General features: G+C 47.7%; 2 protein-coding genes across 2 annotated transcripts; one reads left to right on the top strand and one right to left on the bottom strand.

Annotated features, from left to right (window-relative positions):
* Nucleotides 1-260: 260 nt before the first annotated feature.
* Nucleotides 261-7,170, top strand: LOC124658296 (ABC transporter G family member 1-like). Its single transcript, XM_047196664.1, has 8 exons — nucleotides 261-717; nucleotides 923-1,002; nucleotides 1,235-1,699; nucleotides 5,239-5,325; nucleotides 5,418-5,546; nucleotides 5,648-5,842; nucleotides 6,077-6,163; nucleotides 6,269-7,170. Exons 1-8 carry the CDS (start codon nucleotides 261-263, stop codon nucleotides 6,935-6,937), a joined length of 2,169 nt encoding a protein of 722 aa, XP_047052620.1. The 3' UTR covers nucleotides 6,938-7,170.
* A 738-nt stretch (nucleotides 7,171-7,908) lies between these two features.
* On the bottom strand, nucleotides 7,909-14,120 carry LOC124652927. The gene is made up of 4 exons (XM_047191973.1): nucleotides 13,965-14,120; nucleotides 13,822-13,875; nucleotides 13,488-13,634; nucleotides 7,909-8,283 (listed from the first exon to the last, which is right to left on the bottom strand). The coding sequence occupies exons 1-4, from the start codon at nucleotides 14,118-14,120 to the stop codon at nucleotides 7,909-7,911; spliced, it is 732 nt and encodes a 243-aa protein (XP_047047929.1).
* Between the last annotated feature and the right edge of the window lie 4,012 nt (nucleotides 14,121-18,132).

The following is an 18,132-nucleotide window of genomic DNA, read 5'->3' as shown; positions in this document are numbered from 1 at the left end:
AACACACAGGTGGAAGGAAAGCACCCCTTCCTCTCTTGACCCGCTCTCCCGTGTTCAAAAAGGCGTTCAAGGAAACTAATTCTAAACCCACTTGCGACTTGAGTAAATCATGCACTCGACCAGCTCATCTCCTCTCTATTTAAGCACCCCCTTTCTTCACACTCATCCTTCACGACCACCCTGATCCATCCAAGGACGAGCAAAGAACCCATTTTCACACCATCGAGCGCTAGCTCCTAACCTCATCGAGCCGGCTACACATGGCGGACCAGCAGCTGCTGCCTGCGGTGCCGAGGTGGAAGCCGAGCCCGCCGCGGCGGCAGAGCCAGCCGGACGACGCTGCCGGCGACGAGGCGGCGTCCGACCTCGGCAGCTCCCTGCGCAGCACCGACGGCGCCTCTTTCCCCTTCGGTAGCGGGAGTTCATCGTTCCCGCCGCCGTCGTTCGTGCCTGTGCTGCCGAGCTCCTCGCTGGAGATCAGCGTGGAGAACGGCGCGGACGGCCCAGGGCGCGGCGTGGCCCGCGAGCCGTCGCTGCGGCGAGTGGACCAGGGCGTGGTGCTTTCTTGGGAGGACCTGTGGGTGTCGGCGGACGGCGGCAAGGCCGGCCGCGTCCCCATTCTCTGCGGCGTCAACGGCTACGCGCGCCCCGGCGAGGTCCTCGCCATCATGGGGCCCTCCGGCTGCGGCAAATCCACCCTTCTCGACGCTCTAGCAGGTATACATGCACGAGAATCTTAATATACTCGTGTCCGAGCTGGTCTTCCGATCAGCTTCCATGATAAACTAATAGAGAGATTTTTGTTAGCTAGCGAGCTAGCGTACGTAGCGAGATGATCTGATATTCTTGTACTCTACCTGTTTTTCCTGGTGAGGAGATGAAGAATTAACTAATTCGTGCGTGTTTTCTCTGTGGAACACAGGACGGCTAGGCTCCAATGTTAGCCAAAAGGGAGACATCCTGATCAATGGCCGGAGACAGAAACTATCCTACGGAACATCGGTAAGCCTAGCTAGCTAGTCCATGTAATCATGCATACAACTACAACTATATATATAGTTCGGAGAATCTCATTCTAATTAGGTTAATGCTTCGTCCAAACTACTATATCGTTCGGAGAATCTCATTTTCATTAGATTAATGCTTTATCGATCGTGAATCAACAAAATGTTTTCTGCGAGGGATGAATGAATCAATAGTAATTTATCCAACGTGTACGCGTGTATGTGTGCAGGCGTACGTGACGCAGGACGACGTGCTGATGACGACGCTGACGGTGCGCGAGGCGGTGCTGTACTCGGCGCAGCTGCAGCTGCCGAGCTCCATGTCGGCGGCCACCAAGCGCGACCGTGCCGAGGAGACGCTGCGGGAGATGGGGCTGGAGGGCGCGGCGGACACGCGCATCGGCGGGTGGATGCACAAGGGGATCAGCGGGGGCCAACGGCGGCGCGTCAGCATCTGCATCGAGATCCTCACCCGCCCAGCGCTGCTGTTCCTCGACGAGCCCACCAGCGGCCTCGACAGCGCCGCCTCCTACCACGTCGTCAGCCGGATTGCCAGGCTTGCGCGCCATGAGGGGATGACCGTCGTCGCCGCCGTGCACCAGCCCAGCACCGAGGTCTATGGCCTCTTCCACGGCCTCTGCCTCCTCGCCTACGGCAGGACCGTCTTCTTCGGCCCCGCCTCCGACACCAACCAGGTACGCCGGCTATACGTATATACTCCTACATACGTTTGTATCACGTGCGTATATGTGAGTAATATACGAGCACAGTACTGCTGTTGATGCTTGATTGTTGTTGTTGCTATCGAGTTTTTTAGGGATTGTACCTTGTTGCTATCGTGTCTCGTCAGCGGCCGTCAAGTATTAGACGTGTTAGGACTTTGGACATGCATGGTTGCCGTCCTAGCAAGTAGGGTCTCGCACAAACGGGTAGGCAAGTCGCATCATGTACACATAACACATCTAGAGTCCTTTTTAAGTCCATAATATACCTGTTCACTCCTTAATGCTACTACTAGCTAGTTGTTCAAGTCCAATTTGCATTTCAAGTTATGTTCTTGGTCATATGTTCTAGGCACCCCTGTACTCCTAATGGGTGATAAGGGGTACACATTTTTTGGCGGGGATAAGGAGTACAATTCAAATTTAGCCTTTGAATAGGCTTATAAACGACTTGCAGATTAAGTGCATCAGATTCAGATTTTTTTTCTATCTCGAATGGATAGTCCTTCTTAAGTCCATAATACACCTGTTCACTTCTTAATGCTACTAGTTATTCAAGGCCAGTTTGATTTTCGGGTTATTTTCTGGTAATCTTTATGCCGTCCTCTCCAAACGTGCGATGAATTTAGGTATGCCCCGCTAGGCGATAAAAAGTACAATACAAATCTTGCCATTGAATATGCTTGAGTGAGACGTCATCTATATGAAAAACGAAAATATTTTAGATGGAGTGGTCATTATCCATGAGATGTCTCTTGAGCTTAGGAGAAGGAAACAAGAGGGGGTCATACTAAAGATAACCTTGAAAACAATTTTTTTTTGCAAGAGGCTTTGTTAAAAAGGGTTTTATTTAGTGAGAACCTAGTGGAGAGGTTGGATTAAACAAGTGATAAAAGGAGGTGCATTCCGAATGTCAAATGTCAATACTAACGGACAGGTTGGCCTATATTTTAATAGCCACAAAGGATTGAGACATTGATATCTCACCTCTTGGCAAACTAGAAGTTCGCATGGACACTCCAATGAGTGTGTCAAACGTGCGGAAGCAACGTTTTAAAGTAGGCCAAAATAAAATTTTCTCAGAGATTTTTATTTTCGCGGCATATGAACAAGTTAAACACCACACTGTGGATAATATTTGTTTTTAAAGAAGACGTTTTGATATGGATTGAGAAATAATATTGTCTTAGTCAAGTGAGACATACACATATTGTTTATCTATAAAACATGGGTCATCACTTTTTAAGTTAATTTGTAGATTATTCTATGAACATTTCATTGCCTACCACACTATTAGTGAATTTTTTCTTCGTGCAACCGCTGGGAGCTCTGGATATTTTGCAAGAATAAAGCATTCATCCACTTTATAAGGAAAATCAGATAAAAACCACACTCTTTATCGAAAAAAGATAAAAACCACACAAACTTCGGGGGACAAGAAGAAGAAAAAGCCCACATGACATGTGACTATTACAAAAAAAGTTTAAACAACAAGACAACGGGTCTAGAGATGCTAGCACCCACAACACGCCACTTCTATGAACACTCGACGCCTAATGGCCTAAGTCGCAGCATCACGTAAATGCCCACGTCGACTAGCGGCAACTTGAGGGAGACAAATCAGCAATAACAATGATCACAACAAGTTCCACACCAAAAACTCAATCTTTATTTTTGGACATACATAGATGCACATATTTTATCACATACACGCACTCACGGCGTCTACTTAAGATTGAAGTTCTATCCGCGAAAATGTCGATCTCCGCTAAAAATTCCATTTTTTATCTACATCAAACCTATGATTTGATCCTTAGTAGGTAGGTTAAAAATACCACACACTTCTAACTATCCAATAATTAGTTGGTTCAACTATTAGTTAGTATTATAGTTAAGACCAATTCACTTACACTTTATATTAGATGAATCCATGCATGAGGTCTCTCTTAGTCATACGCTTTTTTTTTGTGAGAAACACAGTACAAACGCAGATACTCACATACACACGCGTATACACTCATCCCTATGAATGCATACACGCACACCCTATCCCTACGAGCACCTCCGAAAGACTGAGCCGGTGGATTGGATCTTAAAATTGACGAAATCACAATAGACACCTCGTTGTCAACGGAAACATCTTGGGTCTATACGTTATATATATTGTCAGTTATTTGTAAATCTTCTGTACGACACGTCGGCACCTAACTATATACTTGAAAATGAGTAGAAAACGGAGAGCAGATTTGGTGCACCCAGGTGCCAGTGCTCCTGATTTTTGTAATATTTTAAAAATATATTTATGTGTTTCAAAAAATTATAAACTTTATTCCACAAATACATACACATGTTCTGAGTACTCGTATAAATTTTTGGTAGAAAATGCCTTGTATTTTGAGCTGAGGAAAAATAACAAATTTGTAGGGATGGAAACTTTAGATTTTTGTCAGAAATTTGTCTTTTTCGTATAGCTCAAAATACAACATATTTTCATCCGAAATTTACAGCATACCTTCGGAATGTTTATAAATATGTACGCATTTAATTTCAGATTTTTTGGAATTACAGAAATATGTTTTTCAAATACTGGGATCACTGGAGCTCATGTGCCAAAGAGACTTTTCGTAGAAAACGTGCATAAGCAACGCATGCACGAACGTAGTAGTACTCCGTGTAACGATCACACTTAATCAGTCGGCACAAAACTAGCACTGTAGTGACCAAACAAGAACTGTAGTCAAGTCACTGGTAGGTACAACAGCCGAATGGAGAACACTGCACACAATCCCATCGAAGACTGGATTACATACAAGCACGGGGAACATTCGTTTTGGCATCAACACATTTATTTATGACGCTAATTAAGCTAGCTTACTTACTTCCAGAATCAACATTAGCAAATGTCGCTAGCTGCGTGCATCGCGATCTTTGCCGCTTAATTGCGTTTGACTTGGTGCATGTACGTGTTGGCTCTGCCGGTGCCGGCTATGACGCGCAGGCCTGCGGCATCACGTTCGTAGTACAGTACCATGTACAGAGATGAAGATGCGCTCATTTAGCAGTTTTTCAGTGCTGACAGCTGAGGCTGAAAGCTCAGTTTTTTTATTTTTTATTTTCTGAAAGCTAAGTTTGGAGACGGCTCGGCCCTGCAGAGATCGTATAGTCCTCGTAATAGGTAAACCACTGTGCAAAGCAAGTCCTGATACAACACAAACTAGAGTGTCTGATTATATCGGGAAGTGCATATTAGGTTACCCGTATGAATAAGAAAGTGATTTTATGTGGCAACTAATTGACCACCCCGTTTGAGACTTTGAAGTAGGCGTATAAGCACCGAAGAGAAAACAACAAAACATGCATGTCCTGGTCGGTCAGTGTTTGAAAAAACATCTAGCATCTTAGACTTGCTTGAGTTCTACAGTCGGATTACAACGATCATGTATAGAAGTACAAAACAAACTTTTATTTGATTTGGAGTACTGAATTTTGTTCACTTCATTTTATTTCCACAGTTCTTTGCTCTGAGCGGGTTCCCTTGCCCGTCACTGATGAACCCATCTGACCACTTCTTGAGGACCATCAACAAGGACTTCGACAATGTGAGCACATCACCACTATTTGCCTTCTTGACTGTCTATATGAAATATTGATGAATTTAAAATCCTAACCACAAACTCCATCAATTCCTCAGGACATTGAAGAAGGCCTTGGCGGGAAGAAGACGACCACCGCCCAGGCCATCGACACGCTGGCGACCGCATACAAATCCTCCGTGCACATGGAGAAGGTGACACGACAGATCGCTGACATACGCAGCACCGTAAGTGGCCTGCTGCCCACCACATTCCGAAGCTTCTGATTGGAGAACTGGATTTTCCCGGTTTTAACTATGGCGTGTGTACATGATCTGTTTTGTTTCAGGGAGGAGATGTGGTGAAGATGGAAGGTCAGCAGCCGAGCTTCCTCACGCAGTCCTTCGTGCTGACCAAGAGGTCCTTCGTCAACATGTACAGGGACCTCGGCTACTACTGGCTCCGGTTTGGAATCTACGTCGCGCTCTGTCTCTGCTGTGGCACCATTTTCTACGACATCGGACACAGCTACGGATCCATCCAGGTGACTCTCCACAACCATACACAAGTGTAGTGCACGGGACAATTGCCGCCACATTCAAATTGCTTTCTTGCTTTGCGATTCGTGTCGATAAGTAGTATTAAGATTTGTCAAGTTTCAGATATCTCTAACGTATTGGAACGCAACGAAACAAAGTTGTTTCATGCACACGATGTCCCTTGCACAGGACAAACTCATTTCTCTTGGTTCTAATGCTGATCGTGGAAATCTCTGCAGGCTCGTGGCTCCATGCTCATGTTCGTCGCTGCCTTCCTCACCTTCATGGCTATAGGAGGTTTCCCATCTTTCGTGGAGGATATGAAGGTGAACCTTTTGTTCTCGAGTTTAGCAAGCGGCCGGTCTATCTCAAGTTCTCAACTGACAATACAATGTACATCGATCTGATGTTTGTGTGCATCCGCAATGCAGATATTCGGGAGGGAGAGGCTGAACGGGCACTACGGCGTGTCGTCATTTGTGATCGCCAACACCGTGTCGTCGACGCCCTACCTGCTGCTCATCTCCGTGGTGCCGGGTGCGCTGGCCTACTACCTAGTGGGCCTGCAGAGAAGCTTCGACCACTTCGCATACTTCGCGTTGGTGCTCTTCACGACCATGATGCTGGTGGAGGGCCTGATGATGATCGTGGCCAGCGCGGTCCCTGACTTCCTCATGGGCATCATCACCGGCGCCGGCATCCAGGGCGTCATGATGCTCAACGGCGGCTTCTTCCGCCTGCCCCACGACCTGCCCAAGCCCGTGTGGCGGTACCCAATGTACTATGTCGCCTTCCACAAGTACGCCAACCAGGGCTTCTACAAGAACGAGTTTCTGGGCCTCACCTTCCCCAACAACCAGGCCGGCGGCGCCGCCACCATCACCGGTGGCGAGATCCTCAGGGACTACTGGCAAGTGGAGATGGGGTACAACAAGTGGGTGGACCTTGCCATCCTGTTCGGGATGGTTATACTGTACAGGGCGCTTTTCTTGGCCATCATGAAGACTACCGAGAAGGTGAAGCCCATGGTTAAGGGGCTCAGGTTCAGGAGCACCCAGCCATCTGTCCACGTCGCCCAGAATGGCTCTGGTAGCCCATGATGCAAAGATCTGAGAGAGCACGATGGTTTTGTATGCAGAGGAGCTCACTTTAGAAAATGAATGAACTGAGTGTCATGCAGTCTTAGTGTTCGGCGGTGTATTTGAGTATGAAATCTTGTCAAATTCGCATTGGCAGAACGATGTGATCATTATTCTTTACAGAAATGTAATTAGTTTGTAGGCTGGCCATAAGCTACATGATTTGTCAATATATGTTCTAGCAGTGTCGTGCAGTTTGTAGTGGACATGTGCAATATTCACAGCTAGTACTACAATCAATGTTTTTGAACTCGTCACTAATACACAAAATGCTTACACACATGGCTAAAATAAACCGTCGCACATGATTTACCGAACCGTCACCGGACGCCTCCGAACCAGCAGACGGGTACGGGTAGGTGTATTCCTGCTTCCTCATGGCGGGCATGGTGTTGCCGCTCTCTGCGTTCATGGTGGCAGTCCTGGGGGAGTATGGCCTGCTCCTGTCACACCTCCACCCGGACGGCCTCCTACCGATGTCGGTGTTCCAACATCTCTATGAGGCTTGCGTGTGGATTATTCCCAACATGGCCTTATTTCGACACTACTTCATCCCCGCTTGGTTAATCACGTTGTAACCGTCGATGTCACCTTCACCCTCCGAGATGCCAAAGAGTACATCTCGTGGCCGGTGGCCGAATGGCCCCACATGTGGTGCTTTGTGATCTTCTCCAAGGAACTGAGAGGCTTCGGATCTCAAAACAACCAATTGAACTATCTTGTTTATCACGCTTTCAGCCGGCCTCCCATGGCCCCCGTTGCAGCTAAATCTGGGCACAGTTTGGTCTCAAACCGGCCTCAAAACCGCGGATGCACAGGCTTAGTTGCAGCGTATCTCCCAGGGTGCTTTTTTCTTGTGCGAACATGGTGTTTGACTTGTAAGAGATTTAAACAAGTTTATTCTTTATTGAATAACCAAAAGGGCTATGGCGTTAACCGTTACAACCACTTGGTCCACCATAATAGAAAATGTAGCCCTTATTAATTTCCACTGTAAAGTCAGTTTCATTGTAGCAGTCTTCCCTGTCAACTAAAGAGATCATGCGAGTTGTAATTGGGTCCCAAGCATGACCTTTAGCATCGTAGATCTTAATATGCTTAAAGTATGCACATTTCTTGTCATCTTCGTCATCCGGAAAGTGTCCGCTACCCATCGGAGGACCATGTGTGTTCCTTAGGTAATTCACGAATCCAGTCAATGCCTGTATTCGCAATGTTCCCGGGCAAAGCTGACTTCGAAAATGCCCCAAAAATGACGGTGCTTCTAAATCATGCCGGTACAATACCCAGTCTCCAGAGTTTGGATCCTATATACAATCAACAATGGCTCATGGTCATAACCAGATATTTTGATATGATAGAAGTCTAAAGAATGAGATTATTAGGAATAAATTCATGATCAAAGTTAAAGATCCTTACCATCCATGTACTCATAGTAAAACACACCATAAGCTATTAATTAGCATCCATCTAATTATGTAAATTAATACATAAGTTTTTATTTTTCTGATAAAGCTCCACGTTTAGGAATTTAATTGTCACATAATTAATTGTGAATTCCCGTTTTTACCCCTTATTTTGTTTGTTTTTTACAGTAATTACCTCATTTAACAACTATTCATCATAGTTACCCCATTTAGCAAAAGGTTTGCCAAGTTTTATATACTTGATGATTTCCCGCACGTTGTTGCGGGGACGCTTGTAAACATGTAGCCATGGAATACTTTTACTGTATGCCCAGCAATAATTACAGAATTGATAGAAATTCTTTATGAAAAATTAATTTAGTAATCAGTAATAAACACCATTTTGTCAAGCATCTGTAAGGCAGAAGCAACATCAGGACGTACTACACCAATGTAGGATACCAAAATTTAATGATGAGCATCAACCATGAAGGTGAATGGGTATGCATTGAACTTTTACCAAGCGACATTTTGTCAAGCATCTGCAAGGCAGAAGCAACATCAGTAGCATAGCACGTACTACTGCAATCTACAATACAGAAATTTAGTGTTGAGCATCAACAGCATCAACCATCAGGGTGAATGCGTATGCATCGGATATGGATGAGTCGCCTGAATGAGTCACAATATGGACAAAAATAACAGACTACCTGGTCATGCACGCTGAAGAAAAAAAAAAGAATAGATGTGCGAAGGCACTGCTAGACGATGACCTTGGAGAAAGGAGCTGCACCATGGGCAGGCCAGTCCGGGAGCAGATGCCCTCTTGGAGCCTAGCAGGATGCTACCAACCCTGTTACTGACGATTTCAGGGTCAGCGATGATGTTTTTTACAACCAGAGATAGGCGGTAAGATTGGCCTTATAAGCGTCGTCCCCAAACCAATACCTGAGCAGTAAGCACGACAACATAAACTTCCAATCGTAGCGGAGTGGGGAAAAACTCGGATCTCTTGCTTGAGAAGACCACGGGAAGAGGAAGGAATGGAACGCTAGAGCAGCTTCTATATATAGAACAATCCCCTCGGTCCTCCTGGGAAGACGAAAGGAAGAAAATCCATGAATGCTCCAGTAAATGGAGGCCAAAGGTAAGTAAATGGAGGCCAAAGGCAACTGAAGATGGTGCGTTGGAAAAAAGGAGAAAAAAACATAATTTGATGACGCCACTATCCTTCCGCATGTCCGTCAGTTAGGAATCAGTTTCTTTTTCAAATTAGTAGTGGAAAGATGTATTGTACTTAATGCAAACATGTGGTCGTAGAGGAAGGAGATCAATGGGACTTTGAAGTGAAAGAAACTGAATTGGACCAACTGATGACCTAGCTTAAAAGCATGACGTGGAAGATTGATGAGGTGGCATAGCTGCATGCTGAGAGAATTACCCTTAATGGGTTGCTCTCATTTAGTTATTATAGATACCCCTCCTAATAAAGATTTTAAAGCATATCAAACGGTTGGTCCCAACAGTCTGGTCGGTTTGCGAAGTTTTATATACGGGCCCTCCTAAGATCTTAGGGCACGTACAATGCGGTGATGTCAGCCTTCTCTTAGAGATGCCACAATTTTTGTTTAGTTGGGGATAGAAAATGAAGAGAGAAGGTTGTCTTCCCTTAGCTAAGAGCATGTCTAACATGTCCCTTACTTTTCTGCCCCGTATATCGCGATTATTTCGCCCCGTATAAAAAAAGTGCTCGTTGATACACCGTTCCGTCTAGCAGACCCCGTATTTCACCCCGTAAATTCGTAAATTTAAAACCCCGGGAAACTTTCATATTCATAGTTCGTCGATCATACATACGGATCAACGCTTGTACATCCAAAATGTGCGATCCTAAATGGATCGCGACTTTTACTCGGAGAGGTCGACGATGTACGAGTCCGCCTCCGCCTCCGCCTCCCGCAACTGCGCCTCCTTCACGGCGGCGATGGCCGCCGCCTCCTCTTCCTCCTCCGCCCTCTTCCTCTCGGCGTCGTCCTTGAGGGACTCTCGTATCGCCTTCAACAAGTCGGGGTCCTCCTCCTCCTCGCCCGATGCTCGCGTTCCAAGCCGCCTTCGCCCAGCGTCGGCGCTCCCACTCGGCGTGCCACTCGTCGAACTTGGGGCCGCTCATCGGCTTCATCGGCGGATCCTGGTTGTACCAGCGCCCGCCCGCCGCGAAGTCAACGAGCTTCGGCCGGACGTACGCGGCGCCGGCGTACCTGCACGCAGCACGCCGGCTCCCGGCGGCGGATCTCTTGCATTGGAGACGCCACGCATTCTCCACGTTGTCCGGCGAGCGGGATCGCTTCGATCCGCTCGCCGGCGAGGCGGTACTGCGGCGGCGTGCGTCCATGCCGAAGCTGGGGTGAAATGTGGAGGTAGGTACTGAGGGATTGCTCGCCGGAGCAGGATGGAGGAGGCGGCGGCGCACGGCGGAGCTAGGGTTGCGAGTGAGGGGTTATCCCCTCACTCGCACCTGCGCCCAGTGTAAGTAGGGGGCGGCGGGGCCGTTTTCCTGGGCCCCGTATTCCGCCGAAACGGGCCGGCCCGAATATGGGGCCTGCTAGACGCTCCAAATCGCGCCTGCCCCGTATCCCGCCGGCATTTTACGGGGTGGGCGGGTTATACGGGGCCTGTTAGACATGCTCTAAGGGATCATCTCTTGAAACCTTAACAAGCGAAGGAAGCCCCCCGCTACCGTCGCCCCCCCCCCCCCCCCCGAGGCGGCCGGGGCGCCCCTACCCTCCCCTCCAGCCGTCCCCCGTCACCCCTTTCCCCCGCCAACGCCGCCGGCGTGAGCCGCCGGGCAAAGCCCGCACGGTGCCGGCGGCGGTGGAATCTCTCTTCCCCGCGCGCGAGACGGTCCAACGGGGCGGCTCCCGATCTAGTGGTGGCGAAGTTCGGCGGAGTGGGCTTCAGCAGCAGCTCCTCCGGCCGTGTAAAGTGGCCAGCCCGATGGCTGCGACAGCGGCGCCTCGGGCGCGCCTCTGGTCTCCCTTTCCCGCGCATAGGGCGGGCCCGTCGGGGCGGGCCGCGACCGCACGGCGGCGCGGTGGTTCCTGGCCGTCGCGGTGGCGGCTGGCCAGCGCGGAGCTTCTCCGTCTGGCCGCTGGGCGGGGGCGGGGGGCGCCTGGCGTGTCGTGGCCGCCGCTGGCTGTGTTGGTCCGGCCGGATGGAGGCTGAGCGCCGGAGGCGTGCCGGTCTCTCCCAACCCACAAGGTGTGGCTTGTTGTGCGCCATCACCCACCACTACTACGTCACGGTCACGTTCGACCAGCGAATGGATCCCCACTGGGATCATGACAACGACGCGACTTGGGACGCTTTCTTCGCCAATCAGCAGGAGAGTAAGCTCACCAGGTACGAGGGGGATGAACCACCTCTTGTGAACAACAACGAGGTCGGCGCCGGCTATGGTAGGGTGGTCGGACTCTCAAGAGCGTGATGGACCAGATCATGGCGGGCGATTACCCCCGCCTGAGCTACCCTCAGTTTCAGCCGAGGAATGGTGGCAGCAGGCGCGACAGCCTTGACATCCGGGAGCCCTCGCCTCTACGCATATATCTTTGGCTCGTGTGGCTACGACTGGAGTGGCAGGTTCCTCCGGAGTACGCCATGGCCGTGCACCATTACAGACCACCGGCGATCCGGAGGTGTATCCGGGCCAGCGTGCTGCCATACGCATCTCCCTCGAATCCAATTCACCGGCGCCGGTGGACTACGCCCGGTCATGGTGGGAGAAGGTGGAGCAGGCCTACCATGCACGCAGTGGCAACCACGGTCAAGGTTGTAGCCTCTGCGGTCACAGGTCCCTACAGCGTGCACAACAACAGTTGCAGCTTGCGCAACCGCTGCCTGAGAGGTTTCAGCTGCGCGCGCCAAGCGACAACCGTGACTACGATGACTTCGAAGACATGTACTACAGAGTACGATTAGTTTTTAAAATCGCATATACAATAAAATATTGTTTAATTTTTCGATTGTATGGGGGCTAATGAGGCTCGCTAATTGAAAACAAATTCACGTCTTTTCCTCTCGTCTCTCCTCTCAGCCGCCGCCTCAACCCTAGCCGCCTCCAGTTCATCCTCCTTCATAGATTGGTTCCCCCTCCTCCGGTCGGCTTCGCCGGCGTCGGGAGGAGTGGGGAACCCGATCTATGCGTGGAGTTCCGAATAAAAGTATTGTTTTTATTAGATTATGTTAGGATTTTGGTAGTCGTCTTCTTGTTGGTTTCCCCTCAATGGAGATGGCATCGTCTGCAATAAGTGATCTTCGGCCTTTCGTTCGGCGACGAGATCTTCTTCCCGGCGTCAATGGTGGTGTTGAACAATCACAATTTTCTAGGTATGGGTCTTCGGATCTTGCTTCGCCAGATCGATTTTGGATCTTTTGTCGTTGTTGCCGCGAGGAGGATTATCCTCGCAGTTGTTGTCCCGGCTGCTACGTTCTCGACAATGGTGATTCGTACTCTCGGCTCTCCATCGACGACGACAAAGCTAGTCGGTTATTATTCCCCGACATACCTGGTGTTGGTACTCTTGCCGATGTTGTATGACTGCTTTAATGGTTGCGTGCGTGCACACAGCCTTGGCATTGCGGCTCAAAAAATTATGGGAGAACTTTCATCGGTATCTACAGGTCTATGGTTCGTTATCTATCTTTGACTGCCTTCAGAAGAGTACAAGATTGTGTTCTGGAAGAAGAAAGAAATTGAAGACCTCGAAGATTTGTTACTATCTTTTAGACTTTATTTTGTAATCGTTGGAGTCAGTTCATGTATCTCTACCATGTACTATTTGTTGCTATGAATATACGTGGTATTGATTGTCAAAAAAAAATATGAGCCGAAAAATGAGTGGTGTCGGACGCCATATGGGGTCTAAGTGGAGATGCCCTTAGTTGCCGTGAGAAAAACCACCGGGAATAAAGCTACTAGGAGAAAAAATGCTAACGATCGGGACTCAGTTGTGCACAAAATTTACAAGGGGTAAAAACTGCACAACTTTCGCTAATGCATACATTCCGAATGCAAATTCGTAGATTGTCTCGTTGGGGAAAAGGAGTACCTTGTTCAGGCTAAGCCTGATGTAGCGGTCAGCTTCACCATACGTTGATTGAGGTGCAACGGCTTGGCCAGGCCGTAGAGCAGCTCCAGTTGCAGGAACAAATCCTGCGCACTCTAGGTTGTAGCAGCCTGCTGATTTGGTGTCCTTCTGAGAAATGAGAAATGGAAACTTGTGTTGTATTATTGACTTATTGTGGACGTACAAAGGTCCGTATTTAGTCTAGCAATGACTTCAAGGAGTAAATAAATAAAATAAAAGATGATTGCATGGAGACCTCTAGAGAGTGTGTACGGACTACGGAGTACTTTATTAGAGGGGAGTCGTGAACACTTACCGTTGAGTATGTAAAGAAGCGGACATCTCTGTTACGGTACAAAGAAGGAGAAACCTGCAAGGTAAACCACAAGTTAAAAAAATATATATAGCATCATCTGGAAAAGCAGATGAGTTTAACAAAAACAACTGATATGTTTGTACGTGATATCCAGCTTCGATTAAGCTATATTTTCCTCCGTCTGAACAATAGATCTGTATGGCAGCTCCAGATTCTTGAGAGTATTCTTGATTTGGGGAACCCCATATACTCATTTCAGCTCGAAGACCATAAACCTTGCCTAGCTCTGTGTGCCACATTGCATACTAGTGATACACAAGTATAGATTAAATTAGTGAATGATCAGAACATAATACATTAAAATTTAATTAACAAGCTGATGACTCGATGCATGTAGTAAAGTTAACGCCGCAGGTGACAACTGTTATACTCCAAATGCAAATCTGTAGATCGTCTCACTATCAATGTCGTGAGATTTTGTCATTCAAGCCAATACAACGCCAACCCTCCCAATACATACAACAAAGAAAATGCTCATTCTTTGTTAGTAGATGTTAGAAACGATAAACTTATGGAAGTCTCTGGAATGGACTTTGACATCTGTGAGACATCAATGCTAGCGACGAATCAATAAGCATTACCCAAATCAAGGGAGATACATAGAGGGATGAAGGGAGAAAGAGAGACTGGGGTGGGTGGGGGATTACATGTGAAATAGTGGTACCCATATCATCTGCAAACTTGTTTCTTTGTGCGAAAAATAAAGGTATGGATCTTGAAATAGTAGTATTCTGCAAAAACAAGTTCTAGATAGTTAGCATAACTTTTATGTGAAGATCCTGGAAGATAAGAAGTTAACATGTTTCAATAATCTTTCATTGGGCACATAATTCAGCATGAATAATTATGACTGGATTCAACATTGATAACTATTAGGATTAATCGATTAAGTGGTCAAGTGGATACAATAACATGGTGGAAAAAACACAAATTTAGAAATACTGTATGTGTGTTGAAAGCGCTAAAGGTAGAGTTTTTTACCTTGCCATTCTTTCGTAATTTGCCACCAACATATGTTGAATCGACAAAAGTGAGGTACCACGGTGCCAATGACAAACAAAGAAATATTGATATCACAACATAGCAACAACCCATGAACACAACGAAGCGTCTTTCTTGAAAAAAAAGAATTATGTGGTTCTTTACTTCCTTGGTTACTTTAATGTGTCTGGATAACCAATATATAGATTGGAGCATCTCCTATATATAGAAATGTTTAGAATGCATCTTGAAAATGGATAAGTCAACATTTAATGCATTGATTTTTGCTTATATATGTATCTTCTATATACGGATGTATACCAATTGTTCCATCAATGTTCAATAATAATGAATGGCCATGTGATGATATTTTTTATATGGATACGAATAAATTGTCCATTGAAAAACCATAATTAATGAAATTAATTGACATACAATCAATGTTCATTTTTTATTTAGTATATCATTTTACATGTATGTGGATAAATTAGTAAATCAATGTTCACAATACTCCCTTTTGTTCATGAGAGTAAGGCATGTAATTGTTTTTCAGATGTGTATTTTTTTTAAGAAAAAAACAGAGCACGTAAAGTTTGACCATGTGTTTAGATAAATCCGTTAACATATACAGTACCAAATCGATACCATTAGATGCATCAGGGAACATATTTTCATACGATACCAATATAATGCCCATTTGTTTCTATTTACCCTACGTTTTATGTTTGGTCAAAGTCAGCCTTTATAAATTTGACCAAGTATGTAGCAAAAAATAGAAATATTCCTAATACCAAATTCATACAATGTGAATAAATATTTTATGATTATTCTAATAATACTAATATTGTATTTTAGGTGTCGGTATTTTTTTTACGTATTTGATCAATCTTGCCAAAGTTTGACTTTGACTAAACCAAGAACGTATGGTACTTGTTTGACTTGTTTGACTTGTTTGACTTGTTTGACTAAACCAAGAACCATGTTTGACTAAACCTACGCACAGGGAGTATAGTTATTGATCATTTTTCTAAAACATGGTAAAACTTTAGTTTGACTTTCGAAAAAATTATAGGCCTAAGAGCATCTCCAGCCGCGTCCCCCACGTCCTCCAAAGGGATTTGAGGCACGCCGGACAAAATTTCGTTCCCAGCCGCGCGCCCCAAAGGCTCTTTCCGTCCGGCGCGGTCCGATACGGTGTCTGGCGTCCTGATCTCGTCCCCGCTACACAGGGAATGCTCTGGGCGCGCTGGACACAACGAAAAGCGAGACGAGGAGACGCGGGCTCGACGAGTCAGCGGCATATAAAAATTCGACCCCCTCTCCCGCCAAATCGCGCCTTTCCCGCCACATCGCGCCTCTCCCGCTGCGCATTTCTGCCCTCCCAACATATTTCACCGCCTATCTCACCGATTCATTTCTCCCTCCCGCCGACTCTGTCCCTCCCGCCGCCACTACCCTCTCCTCATCCACCAAGCCGACGGGTAATGAGACGAAAGGGCCGAAGGTGCCCTTTGCGAAGCCGCGGAAGGCGCCGGCTGCGAAAAAGAAGCCGGAAGGCTAGACCGAGGATCAGTGCCAGCACGACTGACTGCGCCGCAAGCTGTCGACGGTGGAGCGGAGGGGATGGATGGTGGCTTAGCTGGAGAAGAAGACGGTGGTGGCATGTGCGCACCAGCACGCGCTGCCGCGGCCAGCAACGTGAGCCCATGGAGTACGTCGGGGCCATCATACATTCCGGGAGTGATGTCCCCGTCGACATCCGGCTTCTCCAACGACGGCCCCTACACCACTCCCGTGTGCGTGACGCCAAAATTGTTGCCGCGGTACGAGGATACCCTGCTGCACGGCAGCTTCAACCCCAACACTGTGTTCTACTCCCCGGCATACGACCAAGCGCCCCAGCGCGAGCTAGGCCCCGGTGCGGACGGTGCCCCGTTCACTGGCCGCAGGGGTCCTCTCAAATTCGAGGGCGCCGGTGCTGAGAAGGGGGAGGAGGAGGAGGAAGGGGTGGAGGACGACGATGATGAGGACGAAGAGGGGGGCGACAAAGAGGACGACGAGGACGCAGGTGCCGTGGAACATGTAGATGATCTCGTGGAGGTTGACGCGGGCGGCGTGAGGAAGAAGAGGAAGAAGAAGGCCTGTTATCACCAGATTTTGGCTAAATCAGGAGGTGGGCCGCGATCAGGATGGGCTTGGAAGATTACACGTGGAGGATCTCTGAAGCGGCCCTGTTCGGTGAAGTTGGGCCAGATTGCCCATGTATCTTTAATTATAGTAGATTGTATCTAGATTAAAAGTTAGAGTTTATCTCGTGCACGGTTTAGTGCACGCCCACATTAGAAAGTCCGCTGGACTATAAATATGTACCTAGGGTTTATGGAATAAACAACAACCAACGTTCAACCACAAACAAATCTCGGCGCATCGCCAACTCCTTCGTCTCGAGGGTTTCTACCGGTAAGCATCATGCTGCCTAGATCGCATCTTGCGATCTAGGCAGCACAAGCCTGCCTACGTTGTTCATGCGTTGCTCGTATCGAAGCCTTTTTGATGGCGAGCAACGTAGTTATCTTAGACATGTTAGGGTTAGCATTGTTCTTCACGTTACATGCTTTCGTAGTGCAACCCTTGCATGTCTAGCCGCCCTTACACCTATCTTAGGTGTAGGGCGGCACCCGCTTGATCATAGTTTAGTAGATCTGATCCGTTACGATTGCTCCTTGTTCTACAAGGATTAGTTTAATATCTGCAATAGTTAGGCCTTACAAGGGGTCGGAGGATCCAGCGGCGTGTAGGGTGGCGTTTGCTAGTCCTAGAACGGATGTTCCGAGGATCAACCTCGTGTTGGTTTTTAGGCCCCGTCTAGGATCGGCTTACGATCACCGTGCGCGAGCGCGAGGCCCAATCCTGAGTAGGACGATCCGATTATGCGGTGAAAACCCTAAATCGTCGTAGATCTCATTAGCTTTACCTTGATCAAGCAGGACCACCATATATTCGGACACCCCGTTTGAATCATGGGTGGATCGGCTCTTTGAGCCGATTCACAGGGATAACCCGAGAGCCGATCGAGGCTCGTATTTAACGTTTACGTGTGTGCCCCTGCAGAAACTAAGCGAGGCATCATCCACACCTTCCCGACCAGGTATAGGTCAGGTGGCACGCCCTTGTGATAAACATCGGCGCGTGCGACCAGGGAGGCTTTGCGGGCCGTCGCTCGAGAGGACCAGGGCCAGCCGCAGCCCTAGTTGTTCCCGGCTCTACCGT

The sequence above is a fragment of the Lolium rigidum genome, chromosome 5, assembly GCF_022539505.1.
Source record: "Lolium rigidum isolate FL_2022 chromosome 5, APGP_CSIRO_Lrig_0.1, whole genome shotgun sequence".
NCBI lineage: Eukaryota > Viridiplantae > Streptophyta > Magnoliopsida > Poales > Poaceae > Lolium > Lolium rigidum.
This window is presented reverse-complemented; position numbering and strand designations above follow the sequence as displayed.